Source organism: Opisthorchis viverrini (assembly GCF_000715545.1).
Source record: "Opisthorchis viverrini unplaced genomic scaffold opera_v5_33, whole genome shotgun sequence".
NCBI lineage: Eukaryota > Metazoa > Platyhelminthes > Trematoda > Opisthorchiida > Opisthorchiidae > Opisthorchis > Opisthorchis viverrini.
Genome location: NW_008751689.1, coordinates 2,300,221 through 2,325,102, shown reverse-complemented (window position 1 = coordinate 2,325,102; position 24,882 = coordinate 2,300,221). Strand labels below are relative to the sequence as shown.

At 42.1% G+C, this 24,882-nt stretch overlaps 2 protein-coding genes across 2 annotated transcripts in view; one reads left to right on the top strand and one right to left on the bottom strand.

Annotated features, from left to right (window-relative positions):
• T265_02643 (hypothetical protein) overlaps window positions 1–8,531 on the bottom strand; it is a gene marked incomplete at both ends in the record, with an annotated part of 33,577 nt that extends 25,046 nt beyond the window's left edge. The window contains one exon of the mRNA XM_009166941.1: window positions 8,459–8,531. Within this exon, the coding sequence (XP_009165205.1) occupies window positions 8,459–8,531 (73 nt within the window). The remainder of the gene's footprint in view (window positions 1–8,458) is intronic.
• T265_02644 (hypothetical protein) overlaps window positions 1–24,882 on the top strand; it is a gene marked incomplete at both ends in the record, with an annotated part of 80,433 nt that overhangs the window by 1,709 nt on the left and 53,842 nt on the right. The window lies entirely within an intron of this gene.

Here is a 24,882-nt window from a genome sequence, read left to right as displayed (position 1 = left end):
TTTGGATTTGTTGTCTTTTTTTATGGACCGAAATTAATCCTTGGTGTAAAGGTTATAGGTCCCCTAGGAAGGTTAACTGTCACCCCCGAAGCAATGAGACATTCTATGACTTCATAAGACTGGACCTCCTTGGAATTTGGTCTTTTGTAGAAGGTAGTCAGTCAGACAAAAGCCAGTCTTGTGCAGGTTCTGAGTGTACTAATACCACGCTGACCCTCCCGCAGTTAGATACTCATTTTGTGTGTGGAGATGTGTGCCCTATAGTTGTTTTGTGATAAACGAAAGCGACAATCCTTGTTGCCTGGATACATCACAAACGAGAGATTCAGCTGGGTTCTCGGTGAGTCTCTCGAAAACCAAATTAGTTAGTTCGCTAATTTCGTGTAATTTGGTTTCAAGTAGAACATAAGGTTGACGGAAACCCGGGGACTGCGCCTGCCTGAGGAGCCTCTGTCGTGGGCTGTCGACTCATTTTAGCAACCTTATGAGTAGTGCATTACAGATATATAGGAATCTTTTACTTGCTCTTTCATGATATCTGAAATTCGGGGCAGCCAAAACGTCTGCAGAACTTTGGTACTCAAAACACTCCACACACAGACCCCTCTCACGATCCAAGGTAATTATGTCAACGTATTCGAGCGAATGAAATCAAACAGTGCTTCTGACGAACACATTTTTTCCCGATTTCTTCCGCGTTGAGTTTTGACAGTTCATAGTTGCAGTATGCAGTAGCATGCATTAAAAAGTAGCGCACATTTTTCTGCCTCTGGGAAAGGAACGAAAGGCGGAAATTATCTCTAAACTGGGAGTTAAATGGCTCTACTCACAATTGATCTTCGAAGGAAGTACTACATCTCAGAGGTGAGCCAACGTAGAGAACCTCATGATTACTCGGTCGAGTTCAGATTCGAGGTTACCAAAGAGAATGTCCAAACTGGCTGGACATCGTTGAACTTCACCAGCGAGTTGATTGTTGGGTACCATTGGGTACCACACTGAAATACTCTTTTTCTTTAGTTGACGTATTCACAGGAATACCATATTTGACATTAAAACGATGGAGTTTTGCTCACCAGTATCTCCTTATCATCAGATTGGTGTATACAAAATCGAATGACGCTTGCACAACACAGAAACACGTCTCGCAGTGCGTCAACAGGCCTAAAACTAGCCGTAAAATATCATTCAGAATTCCAGGTGTCCTCATGGATACATAGATTCAACGTCCGTACTGAATTGTAGTTAGTGAACGTAGAGGAGTGCGTAAAGCTTAGCTTTCATGATTTGATGGTCGTTTTATTAGTTGACGTTCGGTTAAACCCAAGATTACGATCAGATCATTATCCTTCCTTTTTCGAGGACTTGTGACCAATCAGAATAAACGACTTGGCGAAGAGCAAGTTGCCATATTATCCACCAGCCAGTTAGTGAGTCGGACTGTGAGTACACACGTACTGGCCACCTACCAACTTCTGTAAACTTCCACTGTTCAGCCACACAACTAACTGGGGCTCTGTATACTCCCCATCAAACATTCCAATAATCGACGGAACGAACCTTCATGGTGACATGCTGTACAAGAGAAGTATTAACTGCTGTCAATTATGATTTTCTGCGCAGGTAATGAAAGGGCTCAATCTCACAGTCTGGCAAAAGAGGGACGGATCAATCAATCAGAATCCATCCATAATGTTCCAGTAGTCATTCATCGAGAAAAAGAACGCGCTTCGTTGGTCATTCACTCCAAAGCGATTCACCAACACTGTGATCAGCGTGGGCAGTAGCATTTACTGTGGTTTACAAAAGCTACCTGTGTTGTGCATCAAGCCAAGGAGCTAACTGAAGGCACTGTCAGCCAAAACGGACCCTGCTGTCTTGACGTAACACACCACTGTCGAATAGTTATCTGCAACCCTCGGACTGCTTTGCCCTTCTTGGGTCACATCAGATTATCACAGTCCCTGGGTTTCTCTTATGTGCTACTTAAACACCAAATTGGACGCAATCGGCTAGTTGTTTTAGCTGAATTTCAGCTAAATTTCTCGTTTATGACGATATGTTCTGCAAGAAAATAGACTGCGATATCAAGAATGTGGTACCCGAAACTTGAGGTGGCTTCAGTGTGCAGCACATTCAGTTGAGTCAGATCATAAAAAGAAAAACTCGGGGGATTCAGTTGGATCTTCAGTTAGCGACGTTATTTTGCAAATAGATTTATTTCTTCAGAAAAACCGTGAGTCTTTCATCTAATACCGAAAGACACATGAATGGTTTATTTTCTATGAGCCATTGGTACGTATTTTAAATGAATTGATGGTGACCAATGGGTTAGAATTATAGACGGGTCCACATGTTAGACCCTTCCGACCAAGGTGTATTTTAGAGTGGAGATCTCCATTCGAGAGGATTAGATGAAGTGCTAGCTTTATGAGACAAACACTCGATAATGTTTTGTCTGTGTTTGAGAAGGTCCCTTAAATGCAAGGTACTTACAACGGTCAGTGCTTGAAGTGGGGCCGAGAAGACCGTTTTTCAATGTGGCTAATGAATTCGAGAAGCGTCACAAGTACTACTCGTTCTGGTCTCGTTTAGTATGGTTTAGTCTACTTTGCACTCTTTCTAAGACTGTCTACCTGCTCCTGTTAATCATTCCTAATCAATCGTTGATGCTGAGGAAACACGTCAAACAAATTATCTTGCTGAGTCTGTTCATGTTTTGCGATTTCCTCCCGTACAGTGGTAGCTGCTAAAATTGGTTAAATTCTTTGGTCTATGTTTGACGGGGTATGCTTAACATCTAAACAAGTGTAAATTTTACAGAACCCGGACAAAATAGCTTATTTAGGTGAGGAAGTACCAACTCATGGAGGTGAATTCGAAACAGTATGTTAGCAGACAAGGAAAACTGGCTAGAGAAAAAAATGCTTTTTTTGAGAGTTTTGTTCCAAAGAGTCACGTCGGTAACACCCTGAGTTCCATGCAAGAACATTCGCACTGGTACAGCGTCTTTTATTAATCAACTTCCCATTAAGTGGTCGCGCTTTGGAGCATCTTTGGAGTGGCGATGCAGGACAACAGAAGTGTGGCTCGTGGCCGCTCAGCCTAAACTCACTAGTTTGACTGATGAGACAGGTGAGCAGTGGACAAAAAGCTTCAGATTCATCCGACTTTTTTTAAATAATATGTTCCGTTTTCTCCAAGATTGGATGAGAAATCTGCATTTTCTGGTTTCAGCTTTACTTTCTTCTTGGGCAGCAAATAAACAGCGTATTGCGTTTCCCATTCAGCTTTGTCTTTTCACATGGCTATTACCTGCTAGAATCTGCTGCCCAAAATGAGTGAAATGTTTGTCCCTTGCTCGTTTTTCTGCAAGTCACCCACGATTGAAATTAAAGCGATGCTTTGATAGGGATAAAACGCAAGCTATCAACCACATTGAAACAAACTTTCCTCTGTGTAAACTCATGGTAAAAGTTTCTAGCTTTTAAGCCATACTACGCTTACGAGTCATAAATTTTACTAAAAATGCTTGTCGCAAAGTAGGGTGTTTTTATTTCTGTATAAAGACAGCGTAGAAAAGTACTGGAGAATCGGAATTTCTGCACTTATCTGCAGTGCAACAAAACAGTTTTGCTATTCTTTAGAACCAAACACAGGACGTAAGACTATGAAGCACAGTAATAGCTTCAGGATAGCTTCCTTGTGGCAATAATTTAGTGCGCAAGGATGTTATCGATCGAAATGTTCAAGAGGAAAGTATTGTTTGGGTTCTCGAGAAATACACTCATTTTGGTTTTCACGAGAGACTCAACTGGATCTCTCGTTCAGGATATTCTACAACTGAATGTACTGCACACAGGCCACTCCATGTTCCAGTTGGCACGATATTCGAGATATCGCAGCATATTTTCATAAAGGAAACTACTCACAAGTTTGCTGAAAACTCTTCAACAGCCCACGATCGGTTTTAATCTTCTTGGGGCTCATCAGGTAGGCGCAGTCCCCGAGTTTCCGCCAACCTTATGTTCTACTTGAACCCGAATTGGACTGTTTTCGAGAAATGCACTCATTTGCAAATCAATTTGGTTTTCAAGGGAGACTCAATTGAATCTCTTGTTTATTATATTCTACAACTGAAGGGTGAAACCGGTCGTGGGCTGTCGAAGAGTTTTCAGCAACCTTGTGAGTAGTTTCCTTCATGAAAGTACTGTTTATGTTGTCTGATCACTGACCGCTCGGGTCCTTGTGCTTTGTCAGTGTGTGAATATTTTTAGGTGGTGAGCAATTTCCAACGATCGACTTCAATTTAAGTGAATCTAATTCTTCAGAATAGTGGAGTAAACTACTAAAATTCAGATATTTTTGCTGCGGATTTTGTAGTATGTTCATCTGGACCTATCATAGCGGATGTACCGCAGTGTTCAGGGTTATCAGACCTGCCTATCGACTGAGATACTATCATCCACTGAAGATGTTTTCTAGCGCAACAAGCAGAATAGATTAAGCTGTTCCGAAGCACCCTGGTATTGTAACCTAAGAATCGGATCAACGTGATCCTTGTCTTTCGTAAAAGCGACTTCGCATTGTGATGGTAACACAAAAAAAATTATGAGCTTTCCGATGAAAAAGTGACTACGCGTGTGCGCAACACACAAATGGCGGAGTCTTCAAAATGAGTGTGCTGGACCACACGCAATGTCGTGCGTGACGTAGAAGTAATGTGGTGGTGCAACAGATGTATTCCAGCGAAAGCAATTCACCAATTATTGGCAACAGGTGGTCTTCGTGCCGCTCTCTTGCATCTGCGCAGTCCACAAAATCAACGAGTGCCAGGTCCGTGCTTTGTATCTATGAGCGCCTAAATTACGACTTAGTTATACTGCAAAGTGTATCCAGGAAGTTAACATCCAAAATATACGACTTCCACCAAGCCGGTAACCAAAAATTTAAGATGACCATAGTACAAATCCCGGGAGACTCATATCCGTGTAACAGGGAATCCGTGCCCTAACAGTGCGAAAACGTTCGTTTAGTACCATTCATCTATTATTTGCCCTCCTAACTCAGCACAATGAGGTCAGATCGGTAGCAAGCGATCGGTTGAGTTGACAAAAATTGTAATAACCAGGTGGTCGAACAATAAGTGAGCCTCCAGTAGATCCAGATATTTGTTCTGGATCACTGTTGTTAAGCGTTCTCAGCATGAGTTGTCCCTGTGAGGCGTCATTGAATGAACCCACGTATGTTTTGCTTGTATCCACAAGTAAAATTTTTCATCATCTTTGTGGGCAAAGGCGAATTTTTTCCATCTTCAAGTTAGTTTTTTTTACCTGGTAGCCATACATGTGTAGTAAGTAGATCAGTCGTTTGTTCCAAGATTAGTTGGATTTCTGGAATTTTTGGGATAGCATTGACTACCGCTTGCAGCACGTCGGAGTTTAGGGAGGAGCTCCTCAGTTTAGCGAAACCAACCATTCAATGCTTTGGATACCAAGACTTGTCAAAATTTGCGGCTTATTGCCATAATACCATTGCGTATCGCCGGTAGATTCATCTACTAAGAACACGAAACGCAGTGTCACCCATTCTGGCACCTCCAGCTATCTGCATTTCCATTACGGAAGACGTTTTCTCAAACTTAGATTACTTCTCTTGTGAGAACACTCTGCACTTGCGGTTAGTTTTGGCCTACATCTTGCGTACTCATTATGGGAAGCGGTTTACTGCATTTTATGTTCTCGAAGTGCAAGTATTATCCACCATATGACGGTCCAAATGAAATGGGGGTGTAAAGTGAATAACTAGTTAGTTTGGAACAATGAACACAATAAAGCGGTACTCTTTCAACGCTGATCAGATGAACTATTCACTGACCACTAGATAACGTACTATCCATCAATTATCATTTATTTTTTAAGAGCATCGTAACAAACATAAAAAGGGAATGCAAGCGATGAATGCGAAAGAGTAACAGGAGAGTATGGGAGAAAAGGGAGAAACGTCTCATTCGAACTCATGCCAAGAACAGTTCCAGTCTGGTGAGATGAATCCCAAAGTATGTAAAACTTTTGACATGGAAACACGCAACCGAAGAATGGACAAACGGTCAATGCTCTTCAAGGCGCGGTAGGCGATAGCACAGTCAAGACTCGCACATCAGGCACAAAGTGTCCGTCATACTGGGTCTTGTGTGAGATTAAATGGCAAAAATGTACATTCAATGCCATGTATTACGCATAAAAGTGTCATAAGTACGCAGAGAGCCCACAATGGCAAGCAAACACAAGTTATTGACTGCGACCTTAGGAAGTCCCAGTCCAATAACAGCCTTAGCGGATTGAGGAAAGCAGATCCCTCGATAAGAGATGATCATCGGTTGGTGAACCAAAAAGTCGACATCACAACCGATAGCATGTAGGGCTGTTTATACTTATACTTATACTTATCTTCATTATGTCATCATGCAATTTTGGGAGTTGCACCCACAGTATGTTAAGTGAATTAGTAAAGTGAACCAAGGGCTAAAATCTCCTGAGCATTCTTCATTATATTTGCTAAATTTCACTCAAACACAAGGCCATGTGTTCGAAATCTAATTTGTTAGTTCCAAGGGAACTGTGACTGTTTTACACGTTCTGTTTGTCTCAAGATGATGAAAAACATGGTGGACTGCGTATCATCGAGTATAATCAAGTTGCCGAATCATAAAGATAAGAGTTTGCCAAAAAAATGACAAAATGAGCTGATTGTCGTAAGCCCCCAGGAGAACTGTGATGACGCAACCCCTAGTAGTGAGTGTGAACGTTCACAGCCGGTGAAATCGTCGTTTGAGAGAATGTCTTATGACAACCAAAATTCACTATTTTTGGGTGGTTGCCTTCATTAGACGAATGTTTGTCAGCAAAACAGACCTCTCTTGGAACGGTTTCGAACTCAGAGAGACGCGTGATCATTCCTGTTCGATTTTGAATGTCAGTAGATAGATGTGAAGCTGGTTGACACTCTTACTCTAGAAATAAAAGAAAGCTATAAATATTGATTTGTTAACAGCACAGGGATTGTCAGTCAAGTGAATGACGGATTAATACGAAAAGCACATTTGTTTTGAACATTGCAGTAGAGAAATTCACCAACTCATGATACAAAGACTATTTGGTGAAAGTAAAGCATCGACTCATCGTTTCAGAAGACAATCATAATTTCACTGATTTGTTAATCCCCCTCTAACTTGTTTCCTACCTCTCCAAATCTCCCAATGCAAGATCACAACGTGGTTCTAGGTTCCTTTAAATATTGGTTTCTTATGTATTATTCAACATCCAAAGCTATGGTTAAATTGGTTTTATAGATCACATTCGTACTAAGGCCCTCCTTGGAACTCTAACTGCTTTTTGTTTACGCTCTACTGTTTTTGGTTCATTAGCGTGAGCTTGTCTACGAGTACCACAAACACCGTATATTGGGAATAATCATAATTTGTTAGAATGAACGTCTTCGCGTCTTTTTCAGTTCCGGGTTTTACGGGCGGTGCACGCACACCATTCGTCTAAAATACACATGGGAAACAGTCAGTAGCATGATAGCGAAGGTGTGTTGCACATTCGTACTTGGATTTAGACAACATCTGATCCGATGCTTCTGAGTATAGCTGCCAGTCAGTGAGCTCGAGACAGCTCAGTGATTATTACGCGAACTTATTGACCGGAAGATCAGTGGTTCGAACACAACCATGGCGTCTACGCAGCTCCTGTCTAGGCTTAGGCAACCTGGCAGTAGCTCTGCCCTCGTGCTTCTTCCGGGTTGCCTGGCAGCTAAACACCGATAAGGTGTTACAGCTGAATGATTATTTTAGTTATTTCATTAGTTAGGGCAGCCATTGTGGTCGAATGTATCTATTTTAACTTCTCAATCGCTAATACAGCTTCTTGAGTGCATGGGCATATATCGGCTGAAATCAGAAGTTGCCGATTATGTGCATATAAGTAGTTGGCAGTTCACGTGTATTTTTAGCTGGCACTACACTGCGATTGAATACAACTTTCGGACTGATGGACGGAAAAGAACTCAAATCTCAGGCAACCTTGTGGTCCAGCTCTCCAGACGATAAGCACCTGACTCGAATTTCCCTCCCATTAGAACTCACCCCAAGTGCCTAACCCTAGCGGTGGCTGGAAACCTGCTTTGCTGGAATCGCAATCAAACAACGGAAGACAAACACTGCCATCGTGAGCTGTTGCACATCCCTCGAAATTTTGTTTGCGATGAACGATGAAGGGTGTTAAGTAAGTTTCTCATGAAATTCTGTCTTTCAACGTCATTGCCGTTTGTGCGTCTCAGATATCCTGTGCGTACGATGCTCCTCCTGCTCCACTCAAATCTCACACATTAAAGAACATAGAAAGCACAACATAGTTGTGTGATTGGCATTTTTACCTGCAATTGTTGATCTACTGACTTTCTTTGCTTGGTGGCACACAACGTTTACAGTTTGCTTGATTCGCAACTTTGAGGCCAACATACTTTGCCATGCATTAACAAAATTGATGAATCACCTCTAAACTGTGTACTCTGAAACAAAAGGTGTTGAAAACTAAGTAGTTAGATATGGTTGGTCATCCACGCAGTTGTCAAAGCACCTGGTCCAACAAATTCACAATGTACCTTGTAAATTCAGTGTGCTGTTCACTGAAAAAGGCGCGTGAAACTGTTTCAGACTTTCTTGCCGGTATCTGAGTTATCATCTAGCTATGCCGTTTATTGACCCAATCCGCTGAAGTGCTATAGCAACCTTCTTACTCAGTGTTCATACAAAGCGCTGGGTAAAATCGGTTTAAATTGACCGCTTTAGCCTAGACTACCGGTTGTTTTCTCAACCTGCCACGTGATCTTGCTTTCCTCTTCAATACTACTTCATTTCAAGATGTCAGTTATGTGGTGTATAGTAAAATCGAGCCGTAAAACCTATTGATCAGTCTAATTGCTTACTCGCTCAATAAAGCACGCAAAGTTAACTTCACCGTGGTATGTGTTGAATTTGATCCAGTTCACCGCACTGCGCATATCATTGTCATTAAGCACTGCTGTTGCACCGAAAACATGGCAGAGACCAGAGATGAAATGTAACAATATGCTAGCGGCGTGTATTAGTAGCCAGTGAAACGAAATGCGAAAATATTTTATATACATGAATGGTAAGTTAGATGGCAAGGTGGTAGATACACTGAATTTGCTAGACGAATTATCGTGAAATCAGAATTTCATCCAGCCATCAAAATATCGGTAATCTGCTTATCCAGGGACCTGTTTCCTGGTGGTTGATCAGATGGTAGTTGATCTGTTCGCCGAGCTTGGTAATTGGCTTGCAAACGTTTCATCCCCAGTCGAGGCGACATCGTCAGTGCACAGTTGAATGGGAGCTGTTTCACAAGTCGCATGAATCTTCCTTCTGAGACGTCGGCACTCGAGAAGCCAGTCAATACGTAACCACGCGAGTCTAGTGAGTCTAATGAATGCATGGTATCAAGAATGGTATGCAAGAACGAGCTGATTAGCCCGCCGATCAACCGTTCGTGATCAGACATCGAGATAACCTCCACCCACTAACCAGGAGAGAGTTTACCGGTTTGAATTTCCCTATGGGTTCGCAAGATGCTCATTACCGTTGATGCGCAAGAAGGACCAAACTTCTTACAGTGTTTATCTGATTTTTGGCATACACTGATTGTAATTGCAAGGTGAAGTCTCTGCTAAGGTATTAAGCTAGTCCACACGAAGTCTATTGAATCGGTCTGATGGCTGAGTCAATTGAGGTCTTCGCACATCGGAAGGTAGTTACTTGCAGGAACGGGGAGAAGGGATAGTGGCCAATATTTTGCATTACGCATTATTGGACTGTTTGTTACTAACATATATTATCGTGCTTCTGGCTACCGTAGCGAGGTAGTACACGGTAAACTGGGTAGGAAGGATCGATTCAAACGAGTGTATGATCTTCTTTCCTCCTGTCAAGCGGTGCCAGGGTTCACCGAAGTTACGGTCTTTCTTTGCCTTCTCAAGCATTTTTGCGATGTTAGTTGAACCGGCAAGAACAACATGCACCAACCTTCTCTGTTGCGCTGACTCAGGTGCGCGGCATCAATTTGGCACTTAGCATGAGCACAGCCAAACAAACTGTCAGGCTGCGCTTCTGCGACATGTATGTCCACTTTTGCTCCTTCAGAAGCTACCAGATTTGAGCAGACTTATCAGGGATTTCGGTTATTCTGTATGAGGCATTCACAGCCTAGCATTAGCGTAATATATGAAGAGAATTCGGTTTTACGGCTGTCCAGTTAATCTGTAGCGGAGGCCTATAATTCATAAAAACTTCTGAAGTTGTTATTAATGAATAAGCAGGTTATCTTAGCTTTTGGTATCCCACCTGTTTTATAGGTAGCGCTCAGCTGGTTGAGCCTGTGAACATACCATACGTTGGATGGTGATGTGTAGGCTGCTGAGGCGGAATTCCCCAGAATTACTGCTGTGTTCGTGGCAAGTGAGCAGTCCTCTCGCGTTTGTTGTAGCGATGCACAGACGAACGATTTATGGTGATAGATTCGGCCGGCGAAAACTGTACCAAAGTGGGCGTACAGAAGACAACCTTCTCCGAGTCACTGCAAGCAACGTCGTGAAGTGTAAATGACATCATTGTTAGCCAGTGCTAAGTGCCACTCTCAATCGAAGTTCGGCACCGAAAGGGGTCCCCGAGAAATTTACTACTGTACACCTAACAACAAGTATCCTGGTTTCTTTAACCGACAAAATCGGAATTTATGAGTCACTGACGAATAGGAAAATCACCCATTGAATATTTTAGGTGATTAAAGGTATCGCTGAGGCTCTTGGTACTTTTTGCAGTTTTTGAGGTAGAAAGGGTGTTGAAAACGGCATTCTAATCCATTCTGATCAAAGATGGAATGCTCTGTCCTTTTAGGATATTCCAACTGGCTATCCGCAACATACGCATCCATCTATAACCTACGATCATTCCTCTACAAACCAAGAACAGTAGCCCATCGGGGTCAAATTATTCCTCAATAAAAACAGCTTTGCTAATTTGTAAACTGTGCTGTTCCCTTGGACTGTTTCCAACATTCTATTGTTTGCACTACTGGCATGATTTCCCCGTAGAAATTCAGGTTAGCGGCGCGAAATCCGTTCAGAAAGCGGCTGAGGATGAAGTCATGGATACATGTTGGTCGCGTGACCGAATTCGTTGTGTCTGTTGCGTCACACAGTGTCTCATTATGCAAGTCCGTCAACATCAACCAAGTGCCAGGATTCTGAAGATAAGAAAACTAAAAAAATAGATTGTGAAGCCATGCGTGTGACGAAAACGAAAAAAACAGAGACAACATATTTGCGGAGACAGCTGCGACTCCAAAAAACTAGTTATCAAGTGATCCTGGTTCCAAACTGCAACTTGGTTCATCTCTGAGTCAACGCTATCATTGACGTTTTCGGGTCAATCTCTTATTCGTTTTTTTCTGCTGTGGATGTCTCCGCAGCTAGCCCATGGGCTTTGGGACCTTGCAACTTTTACATCCATTGTTCTTGTTGTACACATTCTAGAAGACTTCCAAGCTGTATACTTTTTCGTATGTCGAAGCGCGACGCAACTAACATTCCTCAGTCAACATCTGACCACGTGATGTGAATTTTGTGAATGAAGCATGAGCGGTGTCACATTACGTCTAAGTGCGGGCTGATTATTGGTCAGCTGCCGAACGGCTTGGGTTTCAACAACTAGTTGGGTAGTTGCGAAATCGATCTTCTGAGAAATTCGTGAATGTTTGCTATCGATGATTCCCAATAAGAGTGAAATAGGTACACAATGCTTTTTCGCTGCTGATCGCTTCACTTGTACGAGGAAAACACCCAAATCAAGGAGACATAGTTTTGTCCTTGATGGACGTGGGGACCGTTGGGTAACCTGGTTGGTGCACTTTCTAGTGCATAGACATTTGATCAAGCTTTTATTGTCAAAACTGCTATCCCGCTGGCGTCGTTGAGGTGCGAGACCCTTTGTCGAACACCGCTTTAGAAAGTGCATTTACAACAAACAATATCTTGACTGTATGTAACTGTGACATCTCGGTCTACTATCATTACATTTCTCACACCCTTCTATACTCAGTTCACGTAGACTGAATGCTTTATACGTGAATTTTATATGATCTGTTCTATACGAAATGTGATTTAGGGTGCCCACCTGACCAGTTGCTCATAGATGGTCAGATATGCTCGCTTATGGATAACTCTAACCCTCAAAGCTCGATCAACAAGTGTGTTATAGAAGGACCTAAAGCATCACAACAAAATCTAATGATTGATTTAGAATTGTCAGGGATAGTGTGAATCATATCGGGACGGACATGCAGTCCGAAACACGAGTTATTACAAATTATCTTAAGCCTTTCTGAGACGATCGCTAAATTGCCTTTCGGATCACAGATACGCATCTAAGACCAGTTGATCTTATTCGCTATGATGTTCCACCACTTCGAAAGTTTAAGTTTTTGAACTTCACAGTTTCTCGCATTCCGTTGATTTCTAGACTTTGATCAAATTTGGATCATAGAAAAGCAAAGTGCAGCGGAAACCCGTGGCAAATTGACCACTGGACTTAGGCACATGATATCAGTCTTCTCCGCGTTGCTGTGTTGGAATTTCCACGTGTAATCCTCCGCTCCATTGCTTAAGGCGGCGATCGCAACTGCCATTCATGTGACTAACTAGTTTAAAACTACCGGAAAATGCTACCCAATCTGGAGATTGCTTAAACTGTGCTTCGTTTACCCAGTGAAGATTTTCTGGGTCGCATGGAATATATATATATATATATCTATATATATATATATATATAATTCAGTTGTTGCATATATAGGGGACCCTCGTTTACACTACATCATACTGTTAAAACTTTGGGAACACAGCTTACTCGGTGTGTCGCTTATCGACGTCAGATTTCCACGAACAGTCGCGAATCTTCCTCTTACGGATTCAAAGCAGGGATGGACGGTCACAACCGCTTTTCTAGATGTTTCTTGCCACTCACCCATGGTGGACACATTGTTTGTAATAAGATTTCTGAGCCACTTTGTTTCACGTCTCGCTGGCAGGATTCATTTTCTCTTCCCAAGCACCGTTGTGGGAAATGGTGTGTTGCTTTCAGTTCGACAGGCACGCTATTAGACAATTTAGTCAACTTTTTCGAAGTAATTGCTCTTCAGTGTCCTGATTTTTGAAGACACTTCTACATCAATCAAACGGAACTGAAAAAAACTCATTCAAGGCTAAAGTTAGTCGCCGTTCATTCCGAAATTTTCTCCGGTGCTTTGTGGGTTGTTTTCGCTTGAGCGTTGACCATCGTCGTTTTCCATGTTTTTAACGATAGCATAGATCGTATGTGTGGCTAAGTTCTTGGATCACGGAAAAGAAAAGCATTAAGTTTAACCGCCACAAACTGTTGCATCTGATACTAATAGTCATTTTGTGAAAAGGTACCAAGATACGGTAGAATGGATATGTGGGCGAATTCGCTCTAAAATTTGACCACGTTTTAATACAAAAAACAATGTGATATATGAAGGCCCTCCCCGATGAAATTAAACCACGGAAGCTAAAGCAGTATACAAACAAACAGTTTCACATAGTTCGGAAAACAGGCCGTCATGTGGGGTATAGAAAGTATGGTTCTTCGAATATACCGAACTGTCATTTTTTCGTTCAATTCGAACAATGTCTGGTGCTTATTCAAGAATACTCGAAGGCCTAGGCGTGCTGGTCTTCCTTGACGTTAGCCAAAACACCATTAGCTTGTCTAATCTACTCTCTGGGCTACCAGAATTAATACTTATTCATGATAAGCCCTAACACTTCTGCCTTTGGATTGAATACATTTGTTGCTTTACTTGCCTTAATGATCTTATGGCTCATTAAAGGACAGAAGAACCTTGACCTGCGCTAGCTTTAGTTCCAGTCTCAAGCCAAATTTGAAATAATTTGGACCATTCCTTACCATCAGACAGTATTACTCAATGAAGTATCATTCTCGAGCGTTTGTAAGGGTCTAAGTTTGGAGTTTTCTCACCACACTCATTACCTCACATGCTGAAGATGACACTGAACAACTGACATTTGTAAGGAGAAACAGTCTTGTGACCAAGTTCTAATCTTTGCGGCCTTCAGCCTCAAACTTTCTCAACCTCAGTTTGCATCCAACTACTAACATTGTATTGACATCTGTGTATATCCTGTCGGTTATGAACCTCTTCGGATATTGAAAACAAATTTCTACCTTGGCCCAGATACTATCCTGATGAGTCGTGTGACTCAATGCTCAGTACCACTTATATGTCATTTACTAGTTGCGCCACTGTGGGGCCGTTTGTTGTAAACCCAATCCGAAAGCTGCATTGTTGCTCATTCAAGCTTTATTGAACATACTGATGTTCCCCTCCACCATTTATATACTATACTTGTTTTATGCCCATCCGTTTCGCCTATGGTGCCCGTCGTAGTATCACACCAGATGTTTTAGATTCTCTTGTTCACTTCATTGTTTCTTGTGGACAAAATTTCTTAAATGTTTTGGTGTGTTTCTCATGAATTTTCAGCCGTCTGCACTCGTTCAGCATAAGATTATTTTGATGATCGCTAGGCGGTCTCAGTTAACTGGCGCACCTATTCCTTTTCCGTGTATACATAGTGCACGACAGTGTATTTTCATCAGTCCCAAACTTGTGTCCTTCGATTTGGGGTCTCATCAGCCGTTTGATATTCTGTGCAGTACCTGTTTAAAAACAACACACCATTTGACTGTTGCCTGGTTTCGAGGAAACATTTTTATGAAGTATCCGGACAGTAAACATACGCTCAATGGTGTTGAGAAACATTGTGGTGGGGTAAGCCGATCGGATTGAAATTTGACACCATGTACGAACCCCAGCTGGGCTGAATAGATTTTCACAACATCAAGGTCAGTTTTCAGTTTAGTTGATGTTTGTTTTGACGTGAAGAAATGGAGAAAAGGTCTGTTTCTGCGTCAGCAATCAAGTGGCCTGTGAAAGCGTAAACGGAATGCAGCAAACCCGCCCAGGAATCGATAATAATTCATACTGAGGGTAATTATTTGGATCTGTTCATCCTTTAAAACTACGGGAATAAAGAAACAAGAAGACGATGCGTCAGTTAGCATAGAACTAAGTCGCGGAGTTTTTTTTCTCAATGAGAAGTTCTTTATTGGTCCAAAAAAATTACTTTCAACATATTTCGACAGCTACGTTCATTTGCGTGGGTATCTGGTTTCGACAGGAGACTTAACTAAATCCAGCTAGATCTCTCGTTTAGAAAAGCTCTCAGAAACCTTGTGAGCAGTACGTTGCATCTAGTTCGACATTTTTTCTGTCAAAAACCCAGCTTCCCGATGTGGACACTTCCTTTAAAGTTAGTATTTACTCAGTTGTCATAGAAATAAAAGATTTTATTTGTTGTGATCAAAAATCGTGTTTAAGAACTCAGTATTCGGAAGATACTAACAGATTAGTAACACATTAGTACTCAGTAGTAAGCGGTACGTCGTTGCATACAGCACCGCTTTACATTTGGATTCTAATTCTTGTTTCATATAGCAATTATTTACTGACATTAGCAATACTATTTATCTGTTCCTATAAATCCTCAGAAACATCAGCGTTAATGCTGGTGTTTTTCCAATCATACTGGACATAACGATGTCGAAATGAAAACAGAGTAGTGCTCTTCGAATCCCCATCTATGGAATGTTTCAATACATCAGAACAAAAGTCGTGGTTCAGAATATTCCGTACAGTTATTTTAACATTGTGAGGGGTTTAAGTCTGTTAAGGCCTATGAAAACGTCAATCCGGGTGACTGTACCACATCATAATTTCTGGTATAGATCTGCCCAAACAAATAGCTGAGTAAACGCTGTTCACATACGGGGCTTGATTATCAGTATAATGAAGTTGGTGTTTCTAGCCTCGACCAACGTTAGAAACAACTCATGACTAAAAGTTCTTTGTGGAAAATGCGGGTGTTAAACGTTTCTTGAATTTCATCGTGCCGTTTAGGGGCGATAAGCTTTTGAGCAAATCGGGCGCTTCAACTGGCTCAAAACACTCGATACAACCGAGTATTGCATCCAAGCTTACAATCAATCTGCGGGTCAATCTCTACTGAGCAGGTTGTACTTTAGGTGTTGTTTAACCAGTCAGCATTGTATTTTATCTAACTAAGGTGGTCACGTGAGGAAACAGATCAAAGCTGCTGCAAAGCAGTTTTGTTCAGTGATACCGCGGTCGGACTGTCACTGTGTAACACATCCTACAGCGTACTGTGACTTATCCCATGAATTAACGAGTTATATTCATACCAAAAACCTTTGTGGTATGGGAAAGTGTAAACGTTCTTGAATATCGGGTAGCTACACAAAGCTCTCGAAATTCCGGTTTGGTGGCCCTAGAACGTGACAACATATACACACAAAATATCCCACCCAACATGCAAATTTCAGATGATGGCAAAATACTACTAACGGGGATTCCACTTCTTCCCTAAATTACATTTAAAGTAATAAATCTTTGCTAATCGCGGATGAAGGCTTGAAGGGCTAGTGTGTTGTGTAGAGGAAGTTGCGATACTGACGATATTACATGACTATCAACGTAGGCGTAGATTTGTGCTCATTCGTGAACATACACTTTTAGCAGTTTGGTTCGTTATTCAGTACAGATATCATTTAATTTTCATCCAAAAAATCACACGCGTAACTAGATTAATTTGGTTAAGGTTATGTCAGCATATTTGCCGTCTGGTCGTCAGGATTTCAAATGATTGCGATCAGCGCTGTTTGCACCCTGAAAACTCAGCCTCTTCACACGTGAGTCCTTCTACTCGTGTTTGTGACGTAGACGTGTCCAACTGGTTGGTATTCCGTTAGCAGGTGGGTGCATTTTGCATAGCAAAGTTCATGTGAGTGAACTTGTAGCCTGGTAAAAGATAACCTACTGAGATTACAGTTTTTGAAACAGGCAAACTTTTGAAAGGCCTGATTCTGTCCGGATTCCGTTTAATAACACTAAGCTTTACTCACTTGCATGCGGTTGACGGTTAGTGAGAGTGAGGTGAGAGAGCTCCAAAGCACTTACACAGCCTACTGTGGATAACTAAAATCCAAATACCACAAGTGCAGATTCACACACGGAAAAGTAATACTCTGAAACGACTTGGAGATATTTTGTAGTCTGCTAGAATTTACAATAGCTTCTCATTTGTGCCTCTCATGGATTTTTGCCGTAAGGATTATGGATTTTTTCACTCACTAATGAAAAAACGATGGTATTTGAAATTTTACATTGAGATTAGATTTACTTCTGAGCTTTACACCCATATTCTAATGCAAGGATCAATTTTGGTCTCTAGCACATAACTGGCACTCGCAGTTCATCGTTTTATTCTCATAGTTGAGTCACTTTAGGGGACCCATGCTTTGTGAGTAGGTCACCATAGGATGAAACAATTGTCTCGATAGCTAGAGCAATATAGTTTCAACCGAATGTATCCCGTCCAATGAGATTTCTTATCCTGAGGAGGGATTTTCAGAGAGTCATTCGAATTTTTGAGTTGAGACAATTATGATCATTCATATACGAACTTTTATAGCAATCCTGATTATATAAACCCTTGACCTGACTGGGAGGCTGGAAATCGATTATAAAAAGTATGGGTATTTTCGGTGGTACGCCATCTAGGATGGATCCACGTGACCCCCCCCCCCGGAGCGTTGTTGGAGAAGCTGCTAATCGCAGTCAAAGGTGTTGTTGTTGTCAGTTTCTATCTGGACTGCCTGAATGAATGTTTGGAGTTGTAGGCATATCAGAACAATTACGCTAGGCTAGTACCAAGTCTTTTCTCCATTCAGTTTAATTCTTTTCTTCACAGTTGGCCTTTTAACTAAATTATGCTTGTATGGCAGAGAAGCATCACTGTTGAACGATGATACTGCGCCTTTGGTGATGATGATACTTGCGGCAACTTTTCCTTCCTTAGTTCCCCGTGTCCGGAAGCAAAAATGCGAATTCCCTTACATTAATTGGTAACCGATCAGAAACTCGGGTGACGTCCGATCTGTTTACGAAAGTGCTTGTTGTTGAATTTCTGGTTTTACTGGATGTCCAGAACAGACTGGCAGTTAAACCTGAAAAAACATTATTATTTTCCGTCAGGTTTATCAGCCGTCCAGGTTTATGCTTTCTTTCGAGCACTGCTATAGTGTCAACATCAAGGGGACTACTTTTCCGTACGATTGCAGTGCCGCAGTTCGCCGGACCGTCCGGAACTGGATGTTGGTCCAGCTAGACCCAAACTCTAGTGGTAGATAGATCAGCTGCTTCCAAACTCCATGTATTATAGGAACCAAGGGGAAACAATTCATTTTTGGTTTTTGTGTTCGTTGATTTATCTTAATAGGAGTGACAATTCGATACGCTGTACGCAGTTCCCATGAGGTACCTTGGTGACCTCTAGCATTGCCAAAACATGTACTTTATCAATTTTCCCGTTGTTCAGTCGTTCAGCATTGTTCGATTTTAGTTGCCCACCCGGATAACGGAGATCAGTGCGCCAAGTTGTCCTCTTGATGATCAGTACGGCTCAACGTCCTGTGTAGCTGAGTCAGGCTTGAGTATCAGTGAAGAATGGAACGTTTATCACATGATGCGAAGCGTTTTTCCACTGAGACACTTACCAAGGTAGCCAAAGAAGGTGAAGTTCCATCATTGAAGACGATTTGGACAATTTGATGGATAATTTGTTTCATGAACTGGAAGATGATATGCATGATGAAGAGTTCATCTGGTGGCCTGCTGATGGGGTCAGTGACTCGGTGTTTTATACGTAGAGGTGCCTATTAGTCAGCGAGGCTGGCGGGGTGACCGATGTATGGTTCTGGAAACACCAGGTTCCCGAACGCGTAGCTGGGACGCAGGAAGTAGTGCCATTCTGGAGGAGAGAAGATCGACGACCAAGTCTAACGAACAAAACCAAACAAATTTTCGGTAGAGTAAAGGTGTGTGAAACTTGCATGTCGCTGCTTACTTATGCACCATGAACCACGTTACCAGGCAAGAATGAAGCAAGGGAGACAAAGACCATATCATCAGGTGGGCGCACTCCCGGTTATCCTTACGCTCTATTTCAATCCGATTTGTAGGAAATTCGTGAAATAGACTAATTTGCGGGTCAAACTGGTTTTAACGTTAACTAAACTAAATCATTGCTGGTCACTAAGTTTCTGTCCAACTACTTGTACCCGTTCTACCCTTGAATCACGTGGTCGGAATCCAATTGCTTTCATCTATGCACAAGCGAGGCCTGTTCTTCCTAAATATCCACGGGTAGACGCGACCAGGACCGCCTTACCGTGTTAATCGAATGTGACGAGGAAGTATGGATGACTAATGGCGGCCTGCAACTAAATGGTCATAAGAACAACAGGACATTTGATTGTTCACCATCGGTGTCCTCCGAGCATCGCGCTGGTGTATTGGGACCAACGGACAGAAAGCACTGGGGTTTGCAGGGGATTTATTGGAAAACCAAATCTCGATGGATCGATAAATAGGTTATACGCAGTAATTCATTCTTTAAGGATTATTTTCTGTGCATTGTCCATTGCACCCAGCCGCAGCCGGTCAGTAGGGAAGAGGCAATAGTGAATAAAGCTCTTATTGGCTGAGTCGTTTACGTTAGCAACTGCCCTTTCTTAGGGTGAGGATAAGCCACTGGTCAGTGACCTTTGGAGATGTGTGTAGCAGTCCATTGCGTTCCTGCTTCAGTGCTATTGCTTTCGAGATGCAGTTCTTTCATGGCGGCTAGAAGCACTGGTACACGCGTTACAGCCAAATAACTTATTGCTTGACGGTTTTCGTTGTGGATTATCAAGCACCACTGACGAATTTTGTCCAAACCGGGTTTCCGCAACGGAGCCACTGACAACGAGGCAACTTATTTCACTTGGTCAGTCAGTTAGCAGTCACGTTAGTTACAGTCACATCACCCATAAATCAATCATCTCGATTCGAGGAGCTGCTATTTTTCCTGTTGCACGAACAGACCCATTTGCGAAGCTCCCATCGATCCATATTGATTTGACCCGCCCACGCAACCCGAGTTGATTGATTTCCACCGTAATAAACACAGTAATTTATGCAGAAAATTGGTCTGTTGTATGTCGACTGACCCCTTGAAAATGCGTGTGTGCCTTTGGTTGATGATTTCACCCAGAGCAAGAACAAAAAAGGGCTTCGAAGGACACATGTGCACAGGCAATCAGCAAAGGAACCGGTGATCTATTGAGTCAAGTTCTTATCCGCATGTTTTGACGAATAACAAAGTAGCGACTGCATTTACACTCAATTGTGTGCTGTTCTGTACCCACCCAGTCGGTCTCAGTCATAAACTGGAAGGTGACAAACGAAAGCTTGATTACATGACACTGTAGAATGTCTTTCCTAGTGGTAAAATTGTCTTATAATGGCACCCGAAAAGATTCGAAACGATAATGCGATTTCGTGTTGACAAAAATTAGCCGAAACTGACCTGGAGAGCCCAACCATATGCAATGCGCAAAAGCCATTTTAAAATTAATTTTAAAAGATCCAACAATCTTATTTCGTTTCTGGAACCAAACATCAGCTGTCCAAGGATTTTCAGCTGATACGTTGCCTCGAGTTTGACAGATCAACTTACTAAAAGGTTATGTGATCTGCAGTCAACACAAACGTGAGAAGTCCATACGAATACTTATGAGATCCCACTGAACCTTTCTTTTGTGATTCTACAGCACTAGACTGATGTTAGGTTCAGGCTTTTTTACTTCCTCTGTAACATGGTGACATAAATCTGATGATACGAACGCGTATGTAAATGGCGGTGAACCTTCTGTGACCGTGTGACAATGGTGAGGATAGGTGGAGATGCTTGTGACAGTAACAGCAAGGAAGAATAGAGCCTAGTAATTAGCCTTTTTCCTTACCTAATTATTGAATCAATCTTGTCGCTAAATGTAAATATTTAAAAAAAAACATACAGCAGGCTTGTTGGAGGTACGCGTATGTAAATGGCGGTGAACCTTCTGTGACCGTGTGACAATGGTGAGGATAGGTGGAGATGCTTGTGACAGTAACAGCAAGGAAGAATAGAGCCTAGTAATTAGCCTTTTTCCTTACCTAATTATTGAATCAATCTTGTCGCTAAATGTAAATATTTAAAAAAAACATACAGCAGGCTGATTTGTTGGAGGTTTAGCCCTCTGTGACTCTGCTACATTTTTGAAACTGGAGCATTTCGCTCAGAGTTCTGGGCATCCAATCAGCACGTCATATTTTTGCATGAATGTGTATACGGTTTTGGTTTTTCCTTGTGAATTAAAGAGTCAGGTTTTCCATTCATCGAGAGACTTTATAGTTTGTGTAATCTACCAGGAATATCAGCAGCTGAATTCTTGCTCATGCGGTTCAAAGTACAGGGCGCTGAGTTTCCGCAAAGCAGTGCTGAAAAGAGCCGAAAAAAAACGAAAACTGCTGTTTCACTCTGTGTGCATAGTCGTAAACTAACCTTCATCTACCGATTCTACAAAAACACGATCCACATCCTAGACCCTCCACAGCTGCGCAGTTTACCCAAAAATAACAAACGTCATACTTTTGTGGCTGAAAAAAATAATTCGAAATGGTAAAATCTCACAAAACAGTAATCTCTCGACGTAACAAATAATTTATGGTCTTTTTGTGACAATATTTCGGCAGTAGGATCAGGGATAGAAAACGTACGATGCGACGAATTTTGTGGTCGCCGGAGTCCTTGCGCACTACTTGAACGGTACTAATTCTGGAGCGAAAAGTGCGTTTGCTGAAACGAGGAGTTATTGAGGTGATCTAACAGTTTTTTTTGCCGTACCAAAACTTTTAATGTAGAAGCAAGTAACTTTTTGTGGTAGTGGAAACCAATGCGAACAACTTCAGTGGCAAGGAAAATTCCTACCCAATTTCCTTCTGGGATTTTATCTAAAATGTTTGAGTTGATGCACACATATGCTGCCCGAAATTGTCACGTGTCATTTCAAATTTAGAGCTGATGCTGCATCATATTAGATCTCAATTTTCAGCGACGCGGGTTCGATCCCCGATAATTACCTAAAAATCAGCTTTCGTTTCTTGGCTTTAAGAGAGTTTCTGTTCTGGTTTCGTTTGTAAGGATTTAACGGATGCACAGAGTTTGATATCCAATGGCTATCGCATTTGATATTCCATATCAGAGTTCCCACACAATTTACACGAAGTTTCATTTGCATTGAACCTTTCAGTTTTGTATGACGCTATTAGCTAAAAACTAAACTAAAAGCTAAACTAAAAACTAAAAACTAAACTAAAAGCTAAACTGGACTAGACTTTTGAAGGATGTTCTCGACGTTGGCGTTGCTTTTGCGTTTTTTATTTGTCCCACAGATTCGCATGCTTGAATCCTTTTTTAACCCCAGCAAAGGGGTAAAAACTAGGAAGGTTTTCGCAACACTGCGCGGTAAACCGAAAATTTCCACTTTGAAATACACCTTCATAATTCAAACGTACTGAACTGGGTACCAGAAATTTATAACTATACGTCCATTACCGCAATCGCACGAACAAGTGTACTGTCGACTAGTGCCTCACAATCTTTTTTGCACATGAAAATGGACCGTTTCTGCCGAATCAAACTGGTCCTAACGAAAGGCTCGATGGAAACCATGCACGATATCTCGTTTGTGTTGTTCTTTCAGTCGTATGCTGGCATGCAAGAAAGAATAATCCTTTCTTAATATGACACAGCTTACGATGTTGACACCTGAACAGCCCAGTGTCTGCTATCCACTTTTGAGACTCACCGGACAGACTTAGCCACCGGTCTTATTTTGTGCCCAAGTACAAACTTGGACCCAGATGAGGATAAAGCGATTTTGAGGAAAGACTCAAATGAATCATAGTCTTTCCTTATTACTGCAGTATCCCTTCCATTAGGGAGTAATGTGTAGGAGGAACACACAAATGAGAAATCTTCTTGTTCACTGGATCAGGCTGCCGTTAAGAGAAGAAAACGAACAAAAAATTACGTGCTCCTGGGTTCGAGTCCGTCATGGCTCACTATGAAGAGAACAGCAAATCATTTTTGGAAATTGTCGCTAAGGTTATTGCTAGCAATTACATATTATATTATTGTAAGTATTATTATAGTACTATTAATAATAAGTAATCGTCCAGCGTGGCACCCTCCAATTACATAGATGTCATGTCACTTGAAGAAATCACTGTTGCTGAGGTACAGACAGTTTACCCAAGCCTAGACAAGAGCAGCCAATATGCATTGGTCGGGTTCGAACCACAGGCCTTCCGGTCATTAAGTTCGTGCCTTAACCACTGAGTTACCTCGGTGATGATCCGCTTTTTATGGACGTATGCAGGTATCCACATTTCGAGCGCGGTATCCATCTAACCGGCAGAAGCAGTTTAGATGTACAGGCTGTCTGGCCGGAAGAGTGTGCAGACAGACCCTAGCGAAGTATTTGAATACACAAAAACAACCAGATACTTGCTCAGCACCCCACAGGAATGTTCAACCCACTCTCACAGACATACCAACCATGAGCGACCGATGAACATTCTTTGGTAAATAGTGTAGGTCACGTGACGCGATTTTCTTGAACCACCGTCACATTACTAAGACACACGCATTGAAGGCACCACGCCCACCAAAGTCACTTGATGTAACAGTGGATGCCTTAGTCTGTTTGTGAGGGGTATTTTTATTTGAAATTCAGTCATACGTTTGTCGCATGACAATATTTTTCAATCCATAGCAGATGTCACCCACCCATGCTTGTTCAGCGATAATAAAAGGCACTAGGTGTTGGTGTTCGAACAGCCTGAAGTGTTAAACTTGAACGCTGAAAATTGCACACGGGCCGTTAACCGCCAAAATGCCCAAATGCCAAAACGCCAGTTTACTGTCCGTCGTGCGCCGTCTAATCGCACCTTGTTCAAACGGTAGCGAAGAAGCGAACCAACACAATGTAAAGTGAAGTTTGGTCGTGCGCTATATCATATGTGACGACTGCACTCCGTGGTTCTCCGAGGAGCACCACAGGCTAGACTCGTATAGACAGAAACTCCGACCAGTTTAGCGGCTGAGCCAATTTGGGTGGCTACTGAATACTCATGAATGGTTCCTTTCCAGCATCGGTCACTGGTGTTGATCTACCATGCTCACTCATTGTTTGAAAGTCACTCCTGTTACACTGAACGAGATGGATTTGGGTAGATCGATTTCCTGGTTTTCATGTGCTGACAGCCTGTCATTTCGGAATTTCTCGGCAGATCATTTTGACTGACCGAGTACTTAAACACCAAGTAAGCTCAGCTGGCTGCATAGTGCAGCCGGGTGGGAGGACTAAAGGGAAGTTGGTCTACCCAGTATTCCTATGTGTCGCTCATCTGAGGCTCAAGAGATACGGCAATCGGAGTCCATAATGCAGGTGGCTAAAATTCACTTTCAGTTTTCAGTATTGGAACGGAAAGTTGCGAGACACGACGGGACACGACGGGAGCGCGCATGGAAACATGGGTGCGTTCGAATGATTGGAGCGTATATGGAAATCCCCACTGTTCACATCAGATTTCGTAGTCTTAAAGTTCAGGTGACAAGATCGCACCAGCTCTTCTTCACACGCCGATTCTAGTGATCGAACAAACCACATCCGTTTCAGAAGAGCTTGGTAAACAATCG